Source organism: Schistocerca piceifrons, chromosome 4 (genome assembly GCF_021461385.2).
Source record: "Schistocerca piceifrons isolate TAMUIC-IGC-003096 chromosome 4, iqSchPice1.1, whole genome shotgun sequence".
Classification (NCBI taxonomy): Eukaryota; Metazoa; Arthropoda; class Insecta; order Orthoptera; family Acrididae; genus Schistocerca; species Schistocerca piceifrons.
In genome coordinates, this window is record NC_060141.1 from 217,484,501 (window position 1) to 217,510,659 (window position 26,159).

The 26,159-nt window shown below is 43.6% G+C and overlaps 1 protein-coding gene across 1 annotated transcript in view; it reads left to right on the top strand.

The window, feature by feature from the left end:
• The first annotated feature begins 22,215 nt into the window (after positions 1 to 22,215).
• Positions 22,216 to 26,159, top strand: part of LOC124795739 — a 97,022-nt gene continuing 93,078 nt past the window's right edge. The window contains exon 1 of the mRNA XM_047259822.1: positions 22,216 to 22,454. Coding sequence (XP_047115778.1) covers positions 22,216 to 22,454 — 239 coding nt within the window. The remainder of the gene's footprint in view (positions 22,455 to 26,159) is intronic.

Sequence of the window (26,159 nt, forward strand, 5' to 3'; positions counted from 1 at the left end):
GTCGCAGGTTCGAATCCTGCCTCGGGCATGGATGTGTGTGATGTCCTTAGGTTAGTTAGGTTTAAGTAGTTCTAAGTTCTAGGGGACTGATGACCTGAGATGTTAAGTCCCATAGTGCTCAGAGCCATTTCACACGCTGCCGACTGTTAACGATTGTACAAGTATACGGAATAGGTTCCCAGGTATGTTGATAGTCTCAAAGACTTCTTAAGTAACAGAATCAAGTTCATCGACGGCGAATGAACATCTTAGACAATGGCATCGTCAGGAGTGTCCCAGGGAAGGTTGACAAGAGAACTATTGTTTTCTATGTACATAAATGATTTGGCTGACAGAGTATGCAGCAGACTGCGGATGCCTGCAGATGATGCTGTGTGTACGTGAAGGTGGCATCGTTGAGTGCTTGCAAGGTGACTTAAGCAATATTTGTAGTTGGTGTTGGAATGGAAGCGAGCTCTAAGTGTAGAAGCATGTACGTTAATGCAAATCACTAGGAAAAACAATCCCATAAAGTTCAAAGACAGTATTATTTATGTACTGCTTCACACATTCTCGTCGATTAAATATGAAGATGTAACGTTGCAAAGCAATATGAAATGGAACGAGTATGTAAGATCTATAGTAGCGAAGTCGATTGGTCGAATTCGGTTAACTGGGAGAATTTTAGGAAAGTTTGGTTCGTCTGTAAAGGAGTCCGCATATAGGACACTAGTGCGACCCGCTGTTGAGCACTGTTCATGTGCTTGGTATCCGCACCAGGTCGGATTAAAGGAAGACATCGAAGCATTTCAGAGGCGGATTGCTAGATTTATTACCGGTAGATGTGAACAAAACGAAAACATTGTGGAGATGCTTTGGAAACTCAATGAAGAATCACGGAGGGGAGACGAACTCTTTTCGAGAAGCACTATTGAGAAAATTTAGAGCGCCGGCATTTGAGGCTGACCGATGAGGTTGAACGGTTACCATCCCCGCTGTTATGTTTTTTCTCTCCCTCGCAATCTATGTTAGAGCTAGCTGGTTGCGTGTGTGCCAATGCATCTCATATGCACGCTGCTTACCCGCTTGGTTCAATGCTCGGAAGGACTCACTGAAAGGGGACCGGCCCGAAGTTAGTATTTGATTGATTAGTTGGATTTTCATTACTTCAGTTTAGTACTAACATTATTCTCTAGGCAGTATGGGGCTGCTATGATCAGTCACTGAATCCATGACATTAGATTCATATGACATTTTTATTATTTACCCAGAAATTTTGCAAATGCCATAACCATTTTACTCGCTACTTAAGCCATCTCATAATTGCAATTAACAAAGCAACGACGAATAAATTCTATCATATCTAGCTGAAGGTGCTTATACTATGAGAAATCTGATCTGGTTCATAATATAGTGCACTGGAAAGGGGAGGGGTATACGTTGCTGTATCTGTAGTTCGTCTACTTGGACGGTGGTTGCAATTCGCATCGCATGCTGTTACTTGGATCGAATCGTTATGAATTAATGAGCCACGCTCAATGCTCACTCTCTCCATTACTTCTCAGCGCCGTTCCCTTAGTCAAAACTATAGCAAAGTTTCTTGGCGGGAAAACGGGGGGCAGTTTCATTGACTGCATTAGAATTGTCTTCAGTGATAAATTATGGTAATTTAGAAGGAAGCTGAAGAATAGATCCCTTCATTCTTTGACTCATTGAGCGGTACATAGCCTGATTTGTGAGAAAAGAGAATTAAGGGACAAAATGATAAAAAGAAGGGTTAGGCTAATAATACAAAACTTTTGCCTTTAAGCAATAATTAATTGCTAAAAAGCATGTAGATAGCAATTGCGGAGGGAGAGCAAGAGTTGACTACATTAAGCGGCAACAAATGGATATAGGATCCAAATTGACGAAGACACCCGCTGAGGATAAACTAGCGTAAGCGAGCTGCATCAAACCGGTCTTCTTACTGCAGATTGCGACACATTTGTCAGATTGGAGAATCAGTTCAGTTAAAATTATCTACATTTGAATTTTAATTTTAATATTTTTGATTAACTTATTAAACCATGATTACATCTGTGCCATGAAACAAACCTTGAATCTACCATACACTAAACATTTCAGTGCTGCAGTTAAGGATGTTACAAGTCAACCATCCATTTATTGCATATCTCAATAAACTGCCACTACCGAGCACAAGATGTTAAGGTGGCCAACCTGTCTCTACCGCCCTCTCGTGTAACTTAATAACGTGATGATGCCTGGAACCGCGCGCGCTGTCTGCTGAATGCGAAACGACAGACATCTGGCACCACTTCCAGCCAGACGCCTCCATTCTTCCACTGGAGGAACGATGTCCAAACACGTGTATCAACTGACGGGCTCTTTATTTATCCGCAGTCAGTTTTCTAACAATGGAGCACAGATTATTTGAAGATGCTCACAATGGGGGCCAACTCGAGATGATGTTACAACGCAAACAGTTTAGAAACTGTAGTTCAGAAGTCGGAAGCGTTCAGCTGAGCACTTAACAGATTAAAGACGTTTTTACTTCAGTGCTCTAAGAGCATAACAAAGATTCTCGGATGATGTTTACGCTGATAATTGACTCTTGGACAACTTACTATTGAGATAGTTGAAGTGGGGGAGAGGGGTGGGGAGTAAGGAGTGTGCCGGCCGGAGTGGCCGTGCGGTACTAGGCGCTACAGTCTGGAACCGCGCGACCGCTACGGTCGCAGGTTCGAATCCTGCCTCGGGCATGGATGTGTGTGATGTCCTTATGTTAGTTAGGTTTAATTAGTTCTAAGTTCTAGGCGACTGATGACCTCAGAAGTTAAGTCGCATAGTGCTCAGAGTCAGTAAGGAGTGTGTTGCGGTGTTCTGTCCTTGGTCAACTACTTTTTTCTTCCATACCAGAGATAAATCAAGGAGAAGAGTCTAAGATAGTTAATAGGGGTTTCATTCATAAGTACTTTACAGTGATAATAGAATGTTGGCGTAACACAACAACAGAATGAATAATAAGTTAAGAAACAAGCAGCCTTATGATTACTACATGGTCTAAGTAATTCCTAAACTAATATTACACTATTTATTCCCAACTAATCATGAGGCGCTGTGCATATTGCACACGTTACAAACGTATGCTTTCAGCTGACATAAGGAAGATGATGATATCTGTGGCTCTTGATTACATCGTTTGTGCGTTCTCACTTGTATGTCTGTAAAAATAGTAAGCACCCCTCCATAATGAATGAGACGAAAAGCTCAGAAAAGTGATCATAAAATATGTCAGCATAATGAAGAGGCGTTGCCGTTCATTATGGATTATACTATTGGAAACAGTATACGTCTCCTTGGCGATGTAATCAATGGAGATGATGTGCAGGCTTAGATTACACAATGACGAGTAAGGAGGTCGTCTTTTCGGTTTTCTTGCAGTGTGGACATACGGAATTACGCACCAGGACGTATTTCCAGTCATATTATTGAAAGAGCTGGAATATTTAAGTCCATAACAAATGTTTATTTGTCATATTAAGAGGTTTCTATGATAAATAGAATAACTTTAATTACTAGCATGTCGAAGTTCGTATGCGAATCACGGTATCTACCTTAATAAAACATACACTTCACTTTACTTACTACACCGCTAAATGCGACTTCAAGCATCCTAACTACAATCACTTGCGACGCCAACTAGGAAACTGTTCTCTCTTTTGCTGTGTGTTATTTCTCACTGTCTGTCATTTATCATTCACGTGTTGACAAAGTCATCGACCTTGCTTTGGTTCAAAACTAACCGATAAACATGCACACAACATGCCTTCCTTCTTTGTCTTGTACGTAGTCTCCCATAAATTAAATTACAATATATCTACCATCACCAGGCTCTGACCAAAGCGTTCACTTGGTTTTCGTTGGTTGTATAGCAAATGCTGTACTTGTAGTCACCTCCCATTTATTCGGGACTGGAAACTACCCATCTCAGTCTCTGTTCTCCGGGATATGGCAGAAGGAAAAAGAGCGTGCTATGAGCCGATACCTAGAAACAGACCACCCTATCTTAGGGCTCCTACAGATTGCACGGTGTATCGGACCCGATATCGAGTCCTGGTATCGAAATTCTGGCGTCTATAGATCATTTGGCCGAATGATAGCGGGCCCCGATAAGTGCAAGTTGGATTGCTGAACATCCTGATGAAGCCTAACCCTTCGCTACGACAATAGCCTTCGCTCTGTTGACAAATACAGAAGACGTGTGAAATGAGAGGCTCACCAAGTAATAATAATAACAATAATAATAATAACAATAATAATAAAAATAATAATGATAATAATAATAACTATGTCAGGCATTCGTGTTCCTTCCGAACTCTGAACGAAAGGTTGGCATGAAAGGCCTATCTTAAATTATCCAGACATGTGTTAACTCATCTTTCAGTATCACGTAGAACTGTCTTGACTGTAGCACGAAGTGGAGTGAAGTGACAAGTCAGCGAAATTATTGCACGTTAATGTTCCAAATGGATTGAATGTGCTATACATTTGTGGCATTTTTCAGCGCAACAATAAGCAAACCTGAAAACGATATTGCATCATAATCAAGTCATGAACGAAAAGTTTTATGTTTGTTACATCCCATTTCAGTTAAGGCACGGTAGACAAAGAAGCAGTTCACCTACTATGATGTAAGAAGGTGTGTACAATTATCCTAACATCGGTCCCCGTGACACTATGGCCGACAAATCGTACCGTCCCCTAAAGTAAAAAGAGAAAGTCGTAGTCGGCTGCCTTGTGGACCATTTACTGTCTTGACTGTAGCATGCTACTCTGTTCATACCACTTCCTGTTTACTTCCGATAGCTTCTGAATTGTGTTCTTCCAAAATGCATATTGCATGCGTCATTCTGCACATTTTGTCGACAGAAACAAAGCTAACGTCAGAGGTGCGTCATGGAAATGATCCCAGTGTATGCGGACGATCTGTAAGGCGGAGTGGTCCGTTTTGCAGTGGTGACAGTGTATTCGATGAGTGACTGTTCATGGATTCTAAATGACGCTTGCGTGACCCATTCTTGAATAAGGATCATATGTTTGAGATCCCCTCCAGCGATATAAAATGAAGACTTCAAAGCAAGATGAGGCAAGAGGCTAGATTTCTTGAGTCCTGGTGCGATCAGTACAAGTGTGTTACAGAAATATTCCGGGTGTTAGTGGGAACTATTGGAGGATGAAAAACAATGTTTTCTTTAAAAGCTCTTTAACAAGCATTTGCAATACACACCGGGGCACTTCTACTCACTTCAGCCTTTTTCTCGTGTAGGCATCGTACTTTAAAAGCAGGAGAGATTAGGGCCCGTACAGGGCATGCACGCAGTCATTTTTCTCTCACTTCAACCTTTTTCTCGTGTAGGGATCTTACGGTAAAAACAGGGGAGATTAGGGCACGTACAGGGCATGCAGACAGTCATTTTTCTCTCACTCCATTTGCTATCAGAAAGGGTAAGGAAATGACTGCCAATGGTAAAAATGTCCTTGCACCATACACTGTCCGTTGGATTCCAGAGTACATATGAGGACGAAGATACTGCGTATCCAGTGCCCCACCTCACGAGAGCACTTCAGCGAAGATGAGATGACTGCAGAGCACCAAAACGGTCTGAGGTGCTGAGGCGAGCAACCCGGGAAGGAATGCAGCGTGACAGCGGGAGCAGAGTTATATCCGACCAATCAGTCGGGCGCCGCAGGTCCGAGCGTTTTTCATCCTCGGGCCTGCGCGGTCGTTAGCAGCGACAAGCTGTTGACAAGCAGCGGGAGCGACATTCCACCAATCAGCGCGCGTCTCTCGGCTGCCGGGCTCGAAGGGAAAATACCACTTGCTATTCTGGGGGGACTCTGTGATTTATTGCGAACTTACAATGTCTCTAGATTCCGTCGACATTCCTTCTCCTCTTTTGGCACCACTCTTGAAAGGAGTTGAGAAATCATTACGCTTGTCATCACGAATTGCTCTGCTGGACTCGTGTTTCAAAAGCTAAGGCACATCACGCAGTTCACACTAGCTACTCCATTATCAAATTTATTACTGACACTTTGTGCCTTCGGGATACTGATCGTAATCACTGATGGCATTTCTGACAACGGTAGACCAGTGTGACGTTGAAGACAGAGAGATATATTGCTGATAATGAAATGTTATTACACCTTAATTAGCACTTTTCCAAATTACGAGAGCAGCATTATCTCGGTGCAAAACTGGTTGATGTAGCAGTCTATTAAAGCAATTTACACTCTTAACATAATAGCAGCTATGGCACAACATGACAAATTGGATCCCATTGAACTATGTGATGATACACTACATTAATGTCTGTATGCATAATGACAGCCTCCAACAGTTTAGTATTCCATCTCATGCAACAGATAGGAATTCCAGGTATTCTATATCTGTAGCAATCCGGAAATTTGTCTTCTCACTAACGAATTGCAAAAGCAAGACCTGATGGTTCGAATAACTCTGAAGAGGTGTAGAGCAGAGCAACAGTAGTAGATCATTAAGGCTGCAAAGAGGTGGGGTACATGCCCCAGTAGAGCCCTATCTTTAGTAACTGGTAAGATTAGTGTTTTGCCAAGCTCAGTTAATGAAGACTCCCCAAACGAAGAGGAAGAGTAAACCAAGTGAAAGTATATCTCGCCAAGGATAAAAGGCGCAAAATCTGCTGCATGTGACTTGGAACATGGCAGAATAGTTATTCTTTTGGTCACAGGCTTGTGCACCGCCGTATTTAAACAAGTCCCTATCACATCGATGTTTGTGTGGAAGCAGTTGATAAAACGACGAAGGGGTAATAAAATGTTCAAATGTGTGTGAAATCATATGGGACTTAACTGCTAAGGTCATCGGTCCCTAAGCTTACACACTACTTAACCTAAATTATCTTAAGGACAAACACACACACCCATACCCGAAGGAGGACTCGAACCTCCGCCAGGATGGGGTAATAATCACACTATAATCGCATCATTGGATGACTCTAATCTTATCGACATTGGCATAAGAGATCGCCCACTTTCTTTCGAGTTAGCGAATCGGAAGCGAAGGGTATGCTTCTTCTTGCGTTAAACGTTCGACGCAATCGACTGCAGATTAGTAGAACACACACTGTGACATAGTCTTCCTTTATCCATAAACATCCAATGCCAATTATTCTAGCGGACAAGTAATGTTATTGCTGGTGTGCTAAGGTTTTTAGAGGAATTGGCCACAGCTTGTCATACAATGAAGGCCGTATACAGGGTATTACAAAAAGGTACGGCCAAATTTTCAGGAAACATTCCTCACACACAAAGAAAGAAAATATGTTATGTGGACATGTGTCCGGAAACGCTTACTTTCCATGTTAGAGCTCATTTTATTACTTCTCTTCAAATCACATTAACCATGGAATGGAAACACACAGCAACAGAACGTACCAGCGTGACTTCAAACACTTTGTTACAGGAAATGTTCAAAATGTCCTCCGTTAGCGAGGATACATGCATCCACCCTCCGTCGCATGGAATCCCTGATGCGCTGATGCAGCCCTGGAGAATGGCGTATTGTATCACAGCCGTCCACAATACGAGCACGAAGAGTCTCTACATTTGGTACCGGGGTTGCGTAGACAACAGCTTTCAAATGCCCCCATAAATGAAAGTCAAGAGGGTTGAGATCAGGAGACCGTGGAGGCCATGGAATTGGCCCGCCTCTACCAATCCATCGGTCACCGAATCTGTTGCTGAGAAGCGTACGAACACTTCGACTGAAATGTGCGGGAGCGCCATCGTGCATGAACCACATGTTGTGTCGTACTTGTAAAGGCACATGTTCTAGCAGCACAGGTAGAGTATCCCGTATGAAATCATGATAACGTGCTCCATTGAGCGTAGGTGGAAGAACATGGGGCCCAATCAAGACATCACCAACAATGCCTGCCCAAACGTTCACAGAAAATCTGTGTTGATGACGTGATTGCACTATTGCGTGCGGATTCTCGTCAGCCCACACATGTTTATTGTGAAAATTTACAATTTGATCACGTTGGAGTGAAGCCTCATCCGTAAAGAGAACATCTGCACTGAAATGAGGATTGACACATTGTTGGATGAACCATTCGCAGAAGTGTACCCGTGGAAGCCAATCAGCCGCTAATAGTGCCTGCACACGCTGTACATGGCACGAAAACAACTGCTTCTCCCGTAGCACTCTCCATACAGTGACGTGGTCAACGTTACCTTGTACAGCTCTCCTGCGAACCAGGAGGGCTTCTGTAAAGTTTGGTAGGTAGGAGACGAGATACTGGCAGAAGTAAAGCTGTGAGGACCGGGTGTGGGTCGTGCTTCGGTATCTCAGATGGTAGAGCACTTGCCCGCGAAAGGCAAAGGTCCCGAGTTCGAGTCTGGTCGGGCACACAGTTTTAATCTGCCAGGAAGTTTCGTATCAGCGCACACTCCGCTGCGGAGTGAAACTCTCATTCTGGAAACTTCTCTGACGCTGACATTAGGGTTATCGTCAACTGCACGAAGAATTGCCTCGTCCATTGCAGGTGTCCTCGTCGTTCTAGGTCTTCCCCAGTCGCGAGTCATAGGCTGGAATGTTCCGTGCTGTCTAAGACGCCGATCAATTGCTTCGAACGTCTTCCTGTCGGGACACCTTCATTCTGGAAATCTGTCTCGATACAAACGTACCACGCCACGGCTATTGCCCCGTGATAATCCATACATCAAATGGGCATCTGCCAACTCCGCATTTGTAAACATTTCATTGACTGTAAGACCACGTTCGTGATGAACACTAACCTGTTGATGCTACGTACTGATGTGCTTGATGCTAGTACTGTAGAGCAGTGAGTGGCATGTTAACACAAGCACCGAAATCAACATTACCTTCCTTCAATTGGGCCAACTGGCTTTGAATCGAGGAAGTACAGTACATACTGACGAAACTAAAATGAGCTCTAACATGGAAATTAAGCGTTTCCGGACCCACGTCCACATGACATCTTTTCTTTATTTGTGTGTGAGGAATGTTTCCCGGAAGTTTGGCCGTACCTTTTTGTAACACCCTGTATATGTTAGACGATGCCATGGGGACTGCTGTCTGACGGCCTGTATTGTCGACGGCATAGTGAACAGATGCAAACGCCATAAGCGGATATTACGACGATAGCTCGCAGGCTGACCAGTGTCTGAAGACATCCTTCGACGTTCCTGAAGGCGAATCCAGTTGAGGTAAGCCTCAAGTCCCGTCTGTTCTGCAAGTTTCTTCCTTGAGAGTTACAATTGTGTGAGTACAAGCCTGAACGATGGCATGTTGTCATTGAGAACAGAACTATATACGTAACGCTGGTTGTCAGTAACATATGCGTTGAGGTCGGAAAGTGTCTTCCAGCTCAAAAATGGCTCAAATGGCTCTGAGCACTATGGGACTTAACATCTATGGTCATCAGTCCCCTAGAACTTCGAACTACTTAAACCTAACGAACCCAAGGACATCACACAACATCCAGTCATCACGAGGCAGAGAAAATCCCTGACCTCGCCGGGAATGTTTTCCAGCATTCTAGCGTATCCCCAGCATCAAAATAAGAGATATACTTGGGGAAATACGGAAAAGTTGTCACGTTAGAGTGAGTACCTGCTTATTATTTACGAACAAGTGGTTTTTGTATGTGTATTTTGATAAAACCCCTGCAGAAAATGGGCATGGTAGACTACCTAGATGATCCAGTGGTTGGAGCCACGTGCCCTCTATTAAACCCGTAGCAGGCGGAGGCCCTGCAGAATCCCCCGGGGATTACCCAGCGCACGATGTCGCCGTTGGTCATCTGTTAGTGTAATTGGGTATGGATGTTGCATATGCAACCAGGCCGCATGGCCGCATTACACCTCACTACGCAATAGCTCTGTGCTTCTAGCCGTCCGCCAGTGCAGCCTTCGAAGTTTCTTTGTCTAATATCTATACGAAGCTTTTCAGTCTAACATCTATATGGGTAATGATCTGCATGACATCAATACGGCTACAACACACACATTTATTTTTCAGTTGAGGTTCTCGCGTTACACCTAGACCACCCTGTACTTCCTCTAACAAGTGGATCTCATAGAGTCAGATTTCGTTACGAGTAGACTTGAAAATATCGTCCTCTCCCCTCACGGGTTTGAATCAAACAGTGAAGGGCTACATGGGTTAAATAAGGTTCATCATAGGTTCGTGGCTTATCACGAAGGGCTGTACCACAATCGTAGCAGCAGGAAAAGTCTAATTTGTACTCAGTAATTAGAATATATCGTGTACTAAAATGTTTGAGTTACTGAAGCAAACAAATATTTTGCACTGAAATCAGAAGAAAAGAGTTTACTAGTATTGATCATCACCTTATACGGATTAACAAAGACATAGTCTGGGAAAGAATAGGAGACGAATCTCATCTGATGTTTAGAAAGGTGCTACTGTACTGAGACAAATAACATGTACAACTGCGAGTAAAGAGTAGCGACATTCGAACGCAGCTATGTGTTAGCTAACAGTCTCACGACAGCAGCCGCGGATTATTAAAATTAATGCATATCGATACAAAACAAAAACTGTTACATATTTGGCCGATGTCAGCATCGCGAAGCTGTTTTCAATGCAGCAATAGGAGACTAACGCCGAAAACCGTAACATAGAAGACTGGTTATAAAATTCGTTGCCACAAAATGGAAGCAGTCTTAAGTCTTACGAAATCTATTAATATCAAACAGGACAACAAAAAATACACAAAAGTATGACAATACTAAAAGAGAACTAAAAGCGATCAGGAAAATTTCAGGTACAAATTATACCGAAGAAGGAACAGACATATTAAGAGCAAATAAATAAATTGTAAAGTATACCATATTTGCTCAGATATAAAAAACAGACAATTAAAAGAATGGAACCATTCAGGTTAGATACGTACATTATGAAATTCTACGAAAACCGCAGTCTAGGTAAAACTATAACACTAAAGTGGTTCGCGGGTGTAAAATACATGAAGGAAGCGATAATGACGCAACATAATATACATTCTTTTTAAGTGACACAAGTATCACAGGTGTGGCGCTTCTCCCAGAGGGGTCCTTGAGGGTTTTGACGATGAACTTCTCTTACACCAATGTTCACAGATTTTTTGTGTCGTGAATGCTTCGTACACAACACGTTGATATTGGAATCTGATTTGCAACACAATTGCATCTTATTTCTAGGGAGAATAAGCTTTCATTAATGCTAGCACTTTACAAGTCCCTAGATATACAAATGATTTATTACTGTTTATTTTACATTTCACTTGCATGAAAGTTTCTACTGACGCTTAAATGTTCTTGATGGATGATAACACTCAGAGTTAGCTGATATTCATCTCACTCATGGGCAGGCACTATGCAACAGTCCAGGAACAAGGTGCCTATATGCAGAACGATTTCCATAGAGGAGATTACCAAATCATGTCACATTTTAAAGGCTTTATGGTCATTTTCACGAAACAGGATCTCCTAGATCATAACGGCGGAAACAGATAGAGTTCGTAAAGAGCAAACTGTTCCGGTTTAGGAAGGTGTGTTAAGCGAACTGAGGACAACCGCGGCGCTATCACATGATCCATAGCCAAAGAACTGCACGGGACTGGCATACATCTAATCAAGTACTAGAAAGTGCAAAACCTATTAGCTGCTGACTCTCCTCGGAGCTTGGAATTCTGCCAATGATATCTGCACCAAATTCTGATCATCCTTGACATCCAAGCATATGTTTTATTCACTGACAAGGATCCCTTCACAAAAAAATGGGGCCGGCCGGAGTGGCCGTGTGGTTCTAGGAGCTACAGTCTGGAGCCGAGCGACCGCTACGGTCGCAGATTCGAATCCTGCCTCGGGCATGGATGTGTGTGATGTCCTTAGGTTAGTTAGGTTTAATTAGTTCTAAGTTCTAGGCGACTGATGACCTCAGAAGTTAAGTCGCATAGTGCTCAGAGCCATTTGAACAAAAAAAAAAAAAAAGGAATATACGATTCAACACCACTGTCTGGAATGTGGAAAATCCTGACGCAAGTGCACTGGAATTGTACACGGCCATCTGAGTACGCCTTCTCTGCTTAACACGTTTTTTGGAGGAAATTACCGTATCTTTCTCCGTAAAGTACAACTGGAAACGTTGGAGAATGACACGCAAGTAGTCAGGCAGCTATTGTGGTACTGGCATGACGGGGTCCCATCACACTTTGACGTTGATGCCACAGAACGTTACACTATGTTTTCTCCAATTATCTGATTTGGAGAGCCGGGCCCGTACAGGAGTCGCTACGTTCTCCCGACCTCACTCCTAGGGATTTCTTTTTCTTATGGGATATAAAAAGTTTGGTTTACTATACGCCGATACAACTTAAAATACTTCTGTCACCATTTCATTAATTAATTAGAGCGATGATAGTCTCGCAGAATACGTGCTCCGTTATTCATAAATTATAATTATCTGTCTTTCTCACTAATTAGCAATCTGAGCACTGCGTAAATCATTATTGAACATTACACACTTCTGAAGAGCCAGTTGCCCGTTTGGCTGAAGCTGCAGCCATCATTTTGAGGGTGACAGACAAGCATAGGCACGCTGGTACCAGTTCTGCATTAACGCAAACGGACTACATTTTCAGAAATCCCTCTAAATATTCATCATACGGGAATTAGAAATCCGCCTCTGTACATCACTAACGTCGGAACGTTCATAGATCCCGAACGGGGAAACAGTGTACATGTGGCACCAGGTTGTAGCCTGACGATGGGCAAAGAAGCCAATAGGTGGTTTGTCATTATATAAATGGTTTCAATTGCCGTGAAACTGTTTTGCTTTTCATGTTACTGCCACGTTTTTTTTCTAAGACTGGCGGAAAATTTAAGACAAGTTTTCATAGTTCATTAAACCCCAGGAGTCCTCCCCGATAGCTAAGTAGTCAGCGCGACGGATTGCCGTCCTCCGGGCCCGGGTTCGATTCCCGGCTGGGTAAGAGATTTTCTCCGCTCAGGGACTGGGTGTTGTGTTGTCTTCATCATCATTTCATCCACACCGGTGCGCAGGTCGCCCAATGTAATAAGACCTGCACAAGGCGGCCTCCCGGCCAATGACGCCAAACGCTCATTTCCATTAAACACAGGAAATACGCAGGAAAAGAGCATGCTTGCTTACCAAATGAAAATCTTTCTTACATGATCCGTCCGTAATATCCTCTGATTACGCCTGTTTAAGTAAGTTGGAAAGTTGAAATACTCCTCACGTATTTGCTTGCAATGACAAACAGTTCCCTTCATTGCGTTATTTGCACCTAGATTCATCTCTCTGTATTGCTATTACAGACATCTCGAGTACGTAGCTCTTTATTAGCATACATCACAAACTTCATTTAGATGACAGTCCAATGGAAATGTGTACAAACGTCGATTTGGCAGATGAATTCTGACTTATTCTCCATCACAAACGCTTCCCTCTTAAATGCAAGTACACACTGCTTGGTCCCGGATCTTACTAAATATGTAGATTTTTGTTTTTCACCTGAACAAATCAATACCGTCTTTTGTATTCATAAATATCAGTAGTGTAAGGACTTAACACGGTAAAGGACTTCTTGAAGGTGAATTTTTCTCCTTGGGTGTCTCGCAATGGCGAGTTGCCCCTGGTTGTGAGTGAAGCTCGCCCGACTATTTCTGCATCTGCCGCACAAAAGACTCGAACACGCCCGTCTTTTAGCTGTATTACACAATATTAAAAATGAAAAGTTTTTGAAAAAAAAAATTATGTGTCATCACAGTAGAGCTGTCCCATTCTTTTAAGAAACGATCTCCTCAAAACACGTATCGCATCAACGTCCTTTCAAGTAATTTGCCGGCGCTTGGTCACCAGTTCCCAAGCAGCCCCCAAACAAGCAGCCCCTCAGAAGGATGTGGAACACTCTACCTCTTAAGGTATGTCACTAAGTTCCTGCCAGCTTTATGTGTCTGAAAACTGATGTTTCCATACGCATGACTGTAATACAAAAAACTGGATATTGTATACTGTTCTCATGTTCTGTCTAGGTATCCGTCCGCAGCTTTTGAAACAATTCTTACAGGACATACAAAAGAACATTTTGTTGTTAATTTAGATACATAGTCATTAGTATGGATTGAACTTGGAATATCCTAAATGTGTACGAAGGGCGTTTGATCATTTTTATTGCGTTATCAGTAGCATTTTGATAGCGTATTATCTCTGTGTTTCCTCGATCACATTTTCGTCTTGTTTACTTGTTTCATTATACTGTGGATGTAAAATGCCGGAAACTGTACATTGTTAAGCCTATGTAACTTGGTACCAAGGTACGACTTAATCTAATGCATGCTCTGTATTGTCAATACAAACTGTAAAATCATGTTTCCAGTGCTGAGATTGCTGTATGGGCACGTAGTGAAGGCCAATAAATTAAAAAGAAAATATTTAGGGTTTTAGAATGCAACAGAATGGCTACCAATCTCTGTGTGGTATACTTGGTATACTGCCAGTGTGCATTAGGGGTGTATTTGTTGGGATTGTAATGTTGCAGTATGACTCTGCCGCATGTGATGAACTGCTTTCGCGACGTTCAGCAAAATGTCGTCATACTGAGGGAAGTGAGCGTCAGGCTGAAGCCCTGAAGTTGTTTTACAAGGACGTGTATTCAAAATTAGAGCGCTTGTTCAAGAAGCTGACGAAGCAGAAGAAAGTAGCCAGCACCTCTGTAGGGTGAAGCTGGACAATATTACAGCTCCAGTTAGGCTCCTTCAGGAGCTTACTAAACAAGAAAAGAACAACGAATGAACTGCTCGCCGCCACAGCCTGTTGTCCATTTTGGGGTGGGGGTGCAGCTGCCGTAGAAGTAATGTCCAGCAGACTCATAAATTCGCTGCCCCATCCCCCACTAAATAAGGCCCTCATTCTTAGACGTTCTCAGATGCTCGCTGCCGTTCTTTATAAGCGACCGTATCAAGGTGTGTAAGTGATACCAAACAATGCGGTCTCCAGCAGTTTTTGACTTTGAGATGGAGACCACTGCAGTGCCACATGAAGTACCCAATTCGCCAGTAGCAGCAGGCATCCACATGATCTGGGGACCCTAAGATCATCACTTGGCGCTTTCGCATCGCTGGTTCTCCTCCCGGGGACTGTCTTCTGCTGACAGGTACATCCGTAGTGGTCACCTGTTCGGGCCTGGGCTGGAGGCGTACTGGTCTCTCTGTTGCTGTACACTAGGTCCTGAGGGCCACCGTCGTCACTGAACATCACCCTGTGTGGTCATATGCCTTCGACTTTGGCCGTACTGAATGTTAGAATTTAAACATCGTGTATCACGGAGTGGTACGCAGCGAAAACTAGTTATTCAGGCGTCTGGGAACTGCGTCCAACACACTTCGGGTGCAGGTTCGCTGACGCCGCAGCCGTTCGCTGCTAACTCGTGCTGCGCTGGCTTCCGGGCCGGTCGTTGTTGACCCCAGCGCTCGAAGTGCCTGCAGCCTCCGACGTCATCGAGCGGCAATTGCCTCCCGCCTGACGTACTCCCGCCTCTACGCTTACTTGAATAAAAAAACTGTTGCAATCAGGAAGGTTCCATCAACGGCTTTCCACGCAATTTCAGCCACCATCACCATTATAACCCACGTAACGGCAAGGAAGGAGCACCCTCTCCTGACCTACGATAGGTCGATTCCTATTCCGCCAGAGCGTCACGTTACGACCCGTTTGTGCCTGTTGGATTCGAGTGTGGGTGAAGAAAGAGTTGAAATGGTTTATGATCACTTTCCAGTGCATTACAAACTACATTTGTGTAGCCAAGATGACGCCCGAGCTCTTAGACCTTCAGTCTAGGAGTTACTGCAAGGAGAGCCGTGTCGGGAAATAGCATCTTAATCTCCTGTTAGGATGATAATAAACTAAAGCCAGATATTGAATTCACCTCGGAGTGGCAGTATTATTCCCGAACTTGGATGGGCGGTGTAGGTGAGGAAGTTGTATGGTTTGAGATTATTGTCACAGATATATGTAGAGTGTACGAAGAGGAATTGTCAAAATTAATTTGTATGACAGGAAAGATCTTTCGATGCAAAAGGGTCCTGTAAATATGGTCTCTTAAGTGCCTACCTTTAGAGTTCTGAGCACTTCGTCAATAGAAGAGACGTGTTTCACAATAGCGAAGACGACTAACTGCTCATAGATCTTAAGGCATGCATTTTAAAGCCCAAGTTTGACTACACCTTTTTGTTTCAAATGATCGTTCCTGTCATATCCTGCAGTAGGGCCATTCCTCCTGGGACACCCTATATAGTGACACTAGTGGTAGTTCAGGTGGAGATTTTATAAGATAAGGATGAGGTGTTGGCATAATGTGTAGGCAAATGTCGACACAAGTTTTTCCGGTACCCACTAGCAATTGCAATGTCAGTTCTGTAGACGCTACAGGGAGAAATACGGATAGTTTCTTAGAGAAAAGGGAGGATCATGCTTAAGGTAAAGAGGCAGGTCTTTGGCTCAATAAGGCTTGAGATCGACCTTGGTTCAAATGGCTCTGAGCACTATGGGACTTAACATCTGAGGTCATTAGTCCCCTACAACTTAGAGCTACTTAAACCTAACTAACCTAAGGACATCACACACATCCATGCCCGAGGCAGGATTAGAACCTGCGACCGTAGAGGTCGCGCGGTTCCAGACTGAAGCACCTAGAACCGATCGGCCTGAGGTCGACCTTGCTTATCAGTTTTTAATACAGTTTACGGAACATAATATATGTTACTGAATAAACCCTTAAATCAAGAAACTTTGTGTACATGATACATTACGCAATTTATCATTATTGTTTCGCTTAGAGATACACGATTTTGTGTGCTCTTAAGGTTTGAGTTCCTTTTCTTTACGTGACCGCCGAATGAAACAAAACTCTTTAAACGATTAATATAAATGATTATTCGCTACTACAGAACGAAAACATACACTACCACTGACATGGCTCAAATCAACGTACGGAGAACTCTGTTAAAGGACCACACCGACACGTATTTGAGTAACACAGGTGGGTTCCAATTAAACTTTCACTCTGTGAGATGGCCCCCACGAAAGCAGAATGATCGTAATACAATGAATCTTTCTGAAAACATTTGTAACGACATGCGGAAAAGAAATTAACCATTGAAAGAAACACGTTTTAATTTCTATTTGAGAGGGTAACGTTAGTTATTTGCGTATCATGGTTACGTTACAGGCTACAAACGTCGCTCAGTGTGACAACCATTAGCATCCATGACAGCCTGGAACCGCACTAGAGATACCATTTCACAACTATTAGCAGCACTTTTCGAAAGGTGGACCATGAAATGTTCAGCTGTCGTGGCACAGCTCCTACACTGCTTGATGGTACTACATTGCTTCCAGCATTTCCACATATGGCAACAGTAACTTTTTCAACAACCTGTGACGCAATTGAGAGTCGGCCTCTCCCAGAAAAATACCGCAATCGCCAGATAATTCCAGCTTCCAAATACTGTTCTTCAATCCCGGTGCTGAAAGAGAGCCTCTCCGTGTTCCTTTACTGCGTCGATACCCGCGAAGAGCAGCCGCACTACTGCTGTTGCTTTGATAAAACAGCATCTTCTCACTTTCTTCTTAGCCATATTGACTGGCTGTAACCGTCATTCACTCTGACGCTTGTGTTTCACCTCCTACGTCGCTGTAGCAGTACCGGGGCCTAACGGCAAGTCATGGCAGTAACACCACTAATAACGCAAATTCTGCGATGCACATTGTGAACATCAGTCCTATAAAGTTGGATACCCATATCGTAAATATGTTTCCGTCTGCACTGGCTCTATTAGTGAAATTCTAATTATAATCATCCTGTACATTTCACACACACCCTTTCCCAACATTCAACAACCAAATTCATCTGTGACAGACTGTTTTACAGTCATGGCTCGAGACGTCAGTTTTCGAAGACTAATACAACTCTACGTCTTAGCTACGACATGATTGCTTCGGAATTTAATCCTTAATATAGGGATAGTTTACGATGAATGCATATTTACTGCATATTTCAGTAATTAATGATAGCAAAGGGAGTCCGTCAAATAGCGTTAATTGTTTATTCACGCCAATCATGTTTGTAAAGTAATATCTGGACCGGAGTGACATGGAGAGAACAGCGCTGGCAACGTGAAGAGCTGACGCACCGGATCGGGCAGCACATAGCTAAACTTTCTTTTACTGGCGGAACATTTAAGCGGGCTGAATACTCTGGCTCTTAGGGACACTTGCACACTGCTGTAATTACCTGTTCCCTTTTAGTGTAGGTATCTTGCTGAAAGTCTTTTAAATTACATTTTAAGTCGACCAATTCATGCAATTCACGGGATCATTTACACCTTTTACACAAATTTACTGTCTCAAATTTGTAAATCTGCGTAAACTGTACATTTCTTCGAGCCATATGCGCTTGCATCATAACTGAAAGGCTCATCGTACCACAGGCATAGATTAGTCGATGAACCTTTAGTAATTTTTGTACAGCTCCAACATTTTTACGAATTCGTAGCGAGACCGATCGGGCGCTCAAGCCACCATCACTGCCATGCCCACAAGCTAATGGCCTCCATTCCGCAAATACCTGCACCTTACTGCCTGTTCTTGCATAGCCTTCACTCCTTAGGACTCTGACGTCAGAATTTCGATATCACGCGCTGTCTCATGGGTAAAATGTAAATTTTTAATAATTATTATTGCGGTTACAGAATGGCATGCCGCTGTGTGCCACTCTCTACCTTACATTTATGTGTTCATGTATTAATTCATTTTATTATTTTATTTTTCTGTGTGATGTTTTTCTCTGCGATACCCTGCCGAGCTCAGAGCGACAACTGTTCCCCTTCTGTAGTACACCAGCCTCTCAAGTTAACGGAGTTCGCCAGACGCCATTGATATTATCCGTTCACTCTACCTGTCTAGCGCCCACAGCCACCCTCTTTCTCCTGAACCCTTGTGTCAGTTTCCAGTCCATTACAATTTCCCAGCTCTGCATGGGAAAGGCTCACGCCAAAACCCATCTACTTGCAACATAAAAAGCTGAACTGACGGTGGTAGTACATTAAATAAGTGGAAAACAAGACATACCCGGACGTGCTGAAAAGTAATGCCTCCGAATTTTTTTTATACGAAGGCGCTTACAGCTTTTTAAATAAAACAAATTTTATTCACATTAGACATCCTTATTCTTCATATCTACATACTTATCTCTCATCATTGTCACCCTGGCGACGAACACATTTCACCCAGCGAGAGACTTGTTTGTTGATACTGTCACTGTAGAGTGTTTGTTGACGGGGCAACAACCTTAGCACTCCTTGCACCGCTTCATGACTATCAAAGTGAAGTGCTTGAAGTGGATCCTTAAGTTGTTAAAGCATATGAAAATAGCGCGGGACCAAGCCTGGACTGTATGGAGTCTGGTAGATGACAGTGACAGCAAGGTGTTGCACTCTTCAAGATCTCGCAGCGCCCGTGTGTAATCTGTCATTGCCATGCTCAAAGAGAGGGAGCTCCATGTGTGGACGGACTGTTCGACTTCGTGCGTTCAATTTTCTGAGTGTTTAGTTTTCACTCCGTCAGTTACGTTACACATCGCCATGTTACACGCCACGAGTACAATTCGAAGCCCTCTTGCGGAAGAGGGTAGCAACTTGCGTCAGCAAAACGGGAAATTCGCCCGAATATTATGCTTGACATCCAATACCTCAACCGATATTGAGAACAGAATAAAAAATTCGGAGACATTACTTTTCAGCACGCGCTCTAATAACATCTACATAAACAGTAATTAATACTTTTTGTTCTTAGATTAGTTTTCCAAATGGAACTTGGGTTCTTTTGAGTAGTCTCTCAGCTTTGTGAAGTTAATACAACAAATGTTTTAAATTTTCTAAATTTCAACAAGAGCTAAGTTTTCGTCCACTCTTTATTTGCTAAAATAATTGTGCTACACGGTTCAGAGCATGCTCCTTAATTTTTTTCTGAACAGAGCTTTAATTTGACATGCAGATTTTATACCTAACGCGCCTCGGTAACCGAAGTCGGGGGAACGTTGTCGCAGGTCGTTATCCAAGGGTTCGATGGGCGGCAGTAAATACCCGGCGCGACACCAACTCCACGCCTTCGCCCTGGCAGACACTGTTCTCTGTCTTAGGTGTAATGTGGACGACTCAGACGAACATCGTTTCCTATGCGGCGCGGTGGAGTACGTATGGTTCCTTCTTCAGCATACACTACCCCTTTAGCTCCGGGCGCCAACGCACATATTGTCCCCAGTTTGCTTCTCTATCCGGACGAGACGTATTTTCCACAATAAAATATGCATACGGTCACGCAGATAAAGGGGATTACTGTCCTTTATCTTTTCAGAAATGACTCCAAGGATGTGATCGACTTTTGGACGTTTTTACTAACACGTCATCACATAATGAGACAACACGTGAAATACCAGTCCTCTTTTGCTAACTACTTAGGGAGCATTTTTTACAACCCGCCCCATAGTTAGAAACGCCCCGAAGAGCGAGGCTGACAAGTGCAGCTTTATTTTGATGGCCATCAAAGGCTCGGTGCTGCTTTCCGAAGAAGGCATGCCCCAACCGCCGTCTTGAAAACGAGCGGTCGTCGATTTGTTTTCGTACATGAGGAGCATCTTGGCGATATATTTTTTGCTGCTTTCAAGGATAAATAAAAGAGTTTTCTGTTATTCTTTTGCACTATTTAAGCAAAAAATTAAAAAAAACATGCAGACCTACACAAAACCGCCTCCTTAGTTCCCTACATTCAGTAATTTCTAGTCAATGGATAGAAGTTAGCCGTAGAGAAAGTGCTGTTTCATTTAATAACTTTGTTTAAAAGAAAACGGTTAGATTCACGGTGGTGGATGAAATTTTCATTGCCGTAATTTTCCCAGCAAGGAGAGGAGAGGTGGTGGTGTAAGGCTCGTCATCACCAGTCTCTGCGCCAATGTCGTGGATTACATTCCGAACCTCTCTGTGGTGTCTGATGGAGTGAAGGCATATAGCACTGTCGATGATCCGCCCGTCGTATATCGACGTTAAGCTCTGCGGACCCGTTGGTGCTCTTCGTGACAAGTAGGCTATGTGCCGGCACTGAGTTCCACCCCCTCCCTTCCCTCATCCACAGCTACACAAACCCGACCCTACACTGTACAAACAGTCATCATAGCCATACACTTCACACTTCATAACAGATTGGAGGAAGGCAACGGCAAACTATCTCCACTAGGACTCTGCTCGGGCGGCGGTTTAGGATTCCTGAATCTGATCCTCTATGCTATATGTTGAGTATGAGGCTACTTATTTTTGTTATTCTTGTTGTTGATGTTGTTGTGTCGGCCATTGTGAGAGTCAGCTACAACACAAACATGGAAGGAAACACGTTGGAATGGTCGGTGGAAGGGATGCAAAATTATCTGTACATTAAACTTTTCAATTAATAGGACACTTTATTTAAAAAAAAAGAATAACTTTCCTTCTCCTTATCAGGTGGCTTGATGTTCTTCTGTGCCTCCTACGTGCATTTACAATAACACACTATTACTACTCTCAGAACGCAGGCTAAGTATGGTCTTCCTTTCACTTAGTATTGATGCTCTCGAAGACTGCGACGATACCGGGGCTGACGAGCGATGGACGCCTGGTTAAGCCAGCGTTGAAAGGGGGCGCTGAACTCTGTCTTCCTGGAGGTGTAGTGGTGCCCGCTCCTTCAAATGGCGGGCGGGTCAGCGCCTTCTTGATGGCGTCTCGCGGCGCTGCGCAGATCGGTGTGCACTCGATGCTTTAGGACTACACAATTATTATTATTATTATTATTATTATTATCCTCTTATACCTAGCTGCAATGCATCTTGTACTTGTTTTTAATAATGGGATTTAAAATCAACCGTTAAGCGTCCGCTTTCGTTGGTACACATAACTCCGGTCCGATTTGGCAGCCTCTTGCACATCTTTAACATGCATATCTGTTGACAAATCACTGTAGAAGAGACGTTATTGTATCTGTGTTCTGTATTCTGTAGGTGCTGACGATCCCGGCCATCAGCTTCCAGCACTCCTACACTACCTGCGAATTGCTGCATGTCTGTGGTAGTGGCTGGTCAGTCGATAGATAGTGAGGAGTCGCGCTGTGTTGCAGGCAAGGCGGTGCCGTTCGTGGAGCTGACGGTGGCGCACGCGTCGGTGCTGACCATCCTGGCCATCAGCTTCGAGCGCTACTACGCCATCTGCGAGCCGCTGCGGGCCGGCTACGTGTGCACCAAGGCGCGCGCGCTGCTCATCTGCCTGCTCGCCTGGGCCCTCGCCGCCCTGCTCACCAGGTAGGCACGCAAGCTTTCTACATCTACGTAGTAATCTCTGTGACTTTCTTGCAGTGTATTTCGCGAGCGAGCTTCTAGTAGGAAATGCTGAGCAACTCTTATCGAAGTATAGTGCATGTCGTTCGCAATTGATTCTTCTAGTAGTGTCTGCAAACTGAAAATAGGTCATCTATTGCTTCTGGAACGTTACGGTGCTAGATAACTGCTTATGTTGCATCCTGAATCCTGTGTTATGCTTGAAACTCCAGCGTTTTTTTCGAGAGGACGCGAAAGCTTATACCTCTCCTATTTTTTTCACTTTTGTCCGTTGTCAGCTTTTCAACTGATTTGAATCCTGTTGTATGATAACTTGTTCATCGCATCCACTAGAGCGTGCATTGTGTTGTACGTGCTTTTTCTCTTCACACATACTTTTCCACTACTCCTTATTTCATTGCCAACTTAACTGTTGTCGGATGCAGAATACATCGTTCTTAATTTTTTAGCAGTCTCAAGGAGTTAAACCGCCACGAATTTTCGACCAATTACTCCCTGTTTATTGTCAAGGGGAACGACACCTGATAGTCTGCTGGTGAGCACTTACATAGTCCAGCTGCTGGCTGTGACAACACTGAGGCCCGTGGTATATATATATATATATATATATATATATATATATATATATATATATATATATATAATCAAAAGTATACGGACACCTATTGGTGGACATTAATTTGAGGAACATACAGTCTTCGTCTTTATGACAGCTTGGACTCTGCTGGAACCACTTCCAGTGATGTGTCTGAATGTCTGTGGAGGAATGCAGCCCATACCACACCAAGACCCGAAACCATAGAAGACAATGATGATGGCCGTAGGGGTCTTGATCGAAGTCGACGTTATAACTCAGAAAGATCTTGTATTGGGTTTAGGTTAGGACTCTGGCCAGGACAGTCAATTTCAGGAAGGTTATTGTCTACAAATAATTGCCTCACAGATGCTGCATTATATATAACAGGGTGAATTGTCGCCTCCAAATTGTTCTCCTACCGTACGCAGTGCAATATGCTTTGAAACGTGATCATATCCTTTCCAGTTTAGTCCTTTCTTAAGAGCAATATACAGACCTCGCCCTAAATACGGAAAACGATAACACCGGTTCCTCCGTACCTTTATGCTAATGGAAAGTAATGTTCTGCAGTCATTCACCAAACCCTTAACCTTCCACCGGATTGCTAGGTGGAGTAGCGCGATGCATCACTGCAAATCATTCCTTTCCAGTCATCGAATGGCCGGTGGCGACGCGCTTTACACCACCTATAACATCGCTTAAGACTGACTACAGAAATATGTGACCTATGGGGAGTTCTTCGATCAGCGTACCCAGTTCTTTTTAACTCTCTAAGCACAATCACCGTGCTAGGTGGATTACTGTTAGAACTTTTGGAACCACGAATGATTCCTGCTTCCGTTGATTTCATGCGATTTTTTACAGCTACCCTCCGCAATGTTCGACAGTTCGTATCCGTCCGTAAACGAGGTCTGCCTGTAGCTGTAGTTGTTCCATCGCACTGCCGCTTTACAGTCACACATCGAACAGTTGATTCAGGCAGATTTAAAAGAGTTGAAATAACCCTAAACGGTTTGTCACTCAAGTGACAATAGCCCTAAACGATTTGTTACTCAAGTGCATTTTTGAAGTCACTAAGCCCTCCTGAGGGCCCATTTCTTCTGTTATTGTTTCTATACTGACAACAAAATACTCGCCACTGTTTTTTAAAATGGTAAATTCACCTCTGCTGACATATAGTTGTCAATCCCACATTACATAGGAGTGTCCGCATACTTTTGAGCGTGTAGTGTATGGATATACGTTAACTGAAACTTCGGTGCGCCTGCTTCAACCATGGGATAGCTGGATCCCACGCCGAGCTGATAAGGGTGTTTTCAGTGATTTTTATTTCAGTGGCTTCGTTAATCACACTGTTGCAAAACCCATTATTGTGAGCCACGAAAGAAGCTTCGTCAAATTTGATTAGGTGACCATTTTATAGCCCATGCTCAATTAAAGCAGCGCAGGCGATAAACATCTTATCCTCATTCCTGCATTGTTCTACAGTACGCTTTGAGGCAATATGATTAAAGAAGCTCTTGAAACGAAAATCACTGAAAACAATCCTAATAGAGACGTCAGCTTATAGTTCAAGCTTGTGTTGCTGAAGTGCGCTTCAAACACTGCGTCAACGTGTCCAGATAAGGCGATACGGTGGCCTCCAGTGACGACACAACCTGAAACTAGAGGAAATTAGGGCATACCAGCAGCACACCAGCACTCATTCCATGTCACAATGTTCAGGCAGTACTTGGTCGAAACTTCGTGGCACTTTAATCGCTTGACGCGGCCGGCAATGAGAAAACATTTTATTGAATGTAAGCACCGCAAGACTCTCCAGTGTTGCATTACATAACTGCACGTGAAGGAAACATTGTGCAGTATCATATGTCTGGGCATGCTGAACGTAAAGAAGGCTAGTTTGTCGATTTCGCTAGTCTTCTTCCTATATTATCGGACGAGAAGACGGTTCCACGATTTGCTTTGGTCCCTCTTCTGACACCACCATCTCCAGAAGGCCAGCTTCGCCCTAAGGATAAGATACACAACACCAGGAAGCACTTGGACGTATGGGCACGTGCTCTTAAGGTGCGCCTCTGCTACTGCTAAGAACACTTACGGCCTTGTCCTAATAAAGGTTAAACGCGGCTATGGATTCCTAACAAACAATATCACGGAGAGAAGCCATAGAGAATCAGAAAGGAAAATTGAATCAAATGGTTCAAATGGCTCTGAGCACTATGGGACTTAACTTCTGAGGTCATAAGTCCCCTAGAACTTAGAACTACTTAAACCTAACTAACCTAAGGACATCACACACATCCATGCCCGAGGCTGGATTCGAACCTGCGACCGTAGCGGTCGCGCGGTTCCAGACTGTAGCACCTAGAACCGCTCGGCCAAAAACTGAATCAGCTTTCGTAAAACCAGTGCAGTGCGAATCACAAATCTTCCGAACGCACAGACATCAACTTGACGGCGAGAGACATAGGCACTTCTCATCTTCGCCATGGGACAAACTTCTTTGTGAAACAATGACTTCGAACAAGCAGTCGCAAGTTCCCCAGTGAAAGGGTGGACTCAGTACGTCGTCAGACAAGCTGTATCCTCACGAAGGCAAAGCCAACAGCGCCGAACAAGTCCACGGATCAGCGCAGTGGCCTACGTGCACTACGCAATGATGAAAGCAATTTCTTTCTTCCTTTTGAGGTCAACGCAGCTGTAATTGTGGAACATTTGGGCTGTGATATGAACATCTGTATGATACTGTCAAAGATACTTGCCAGAAGCTCCCATGCGACACAAAATTGAGAATAATAATAATAAAAAATCATCGGAGCTTCTTAAGCACTCGTCTCTGGAGGAAAGTGTGTCAAAAATGTTCTGCCGCAGGCACCGAAACACTGCCTTAGACAGAGCCTAGATGCTAGACATTTCTGTCGATAAATGATGATACGTCCGTTATTTTGTCCCTGGACGCGGAATATCTCAGCAAAATTCTCACTAACACACAGTTCACTATGCAAGTGTATCAAGACGATACCTTCCTCTTCATCGACGCCCTCGTCCACCACAGAATAAATAGATGCTTTGGCCACAGAATATCTATG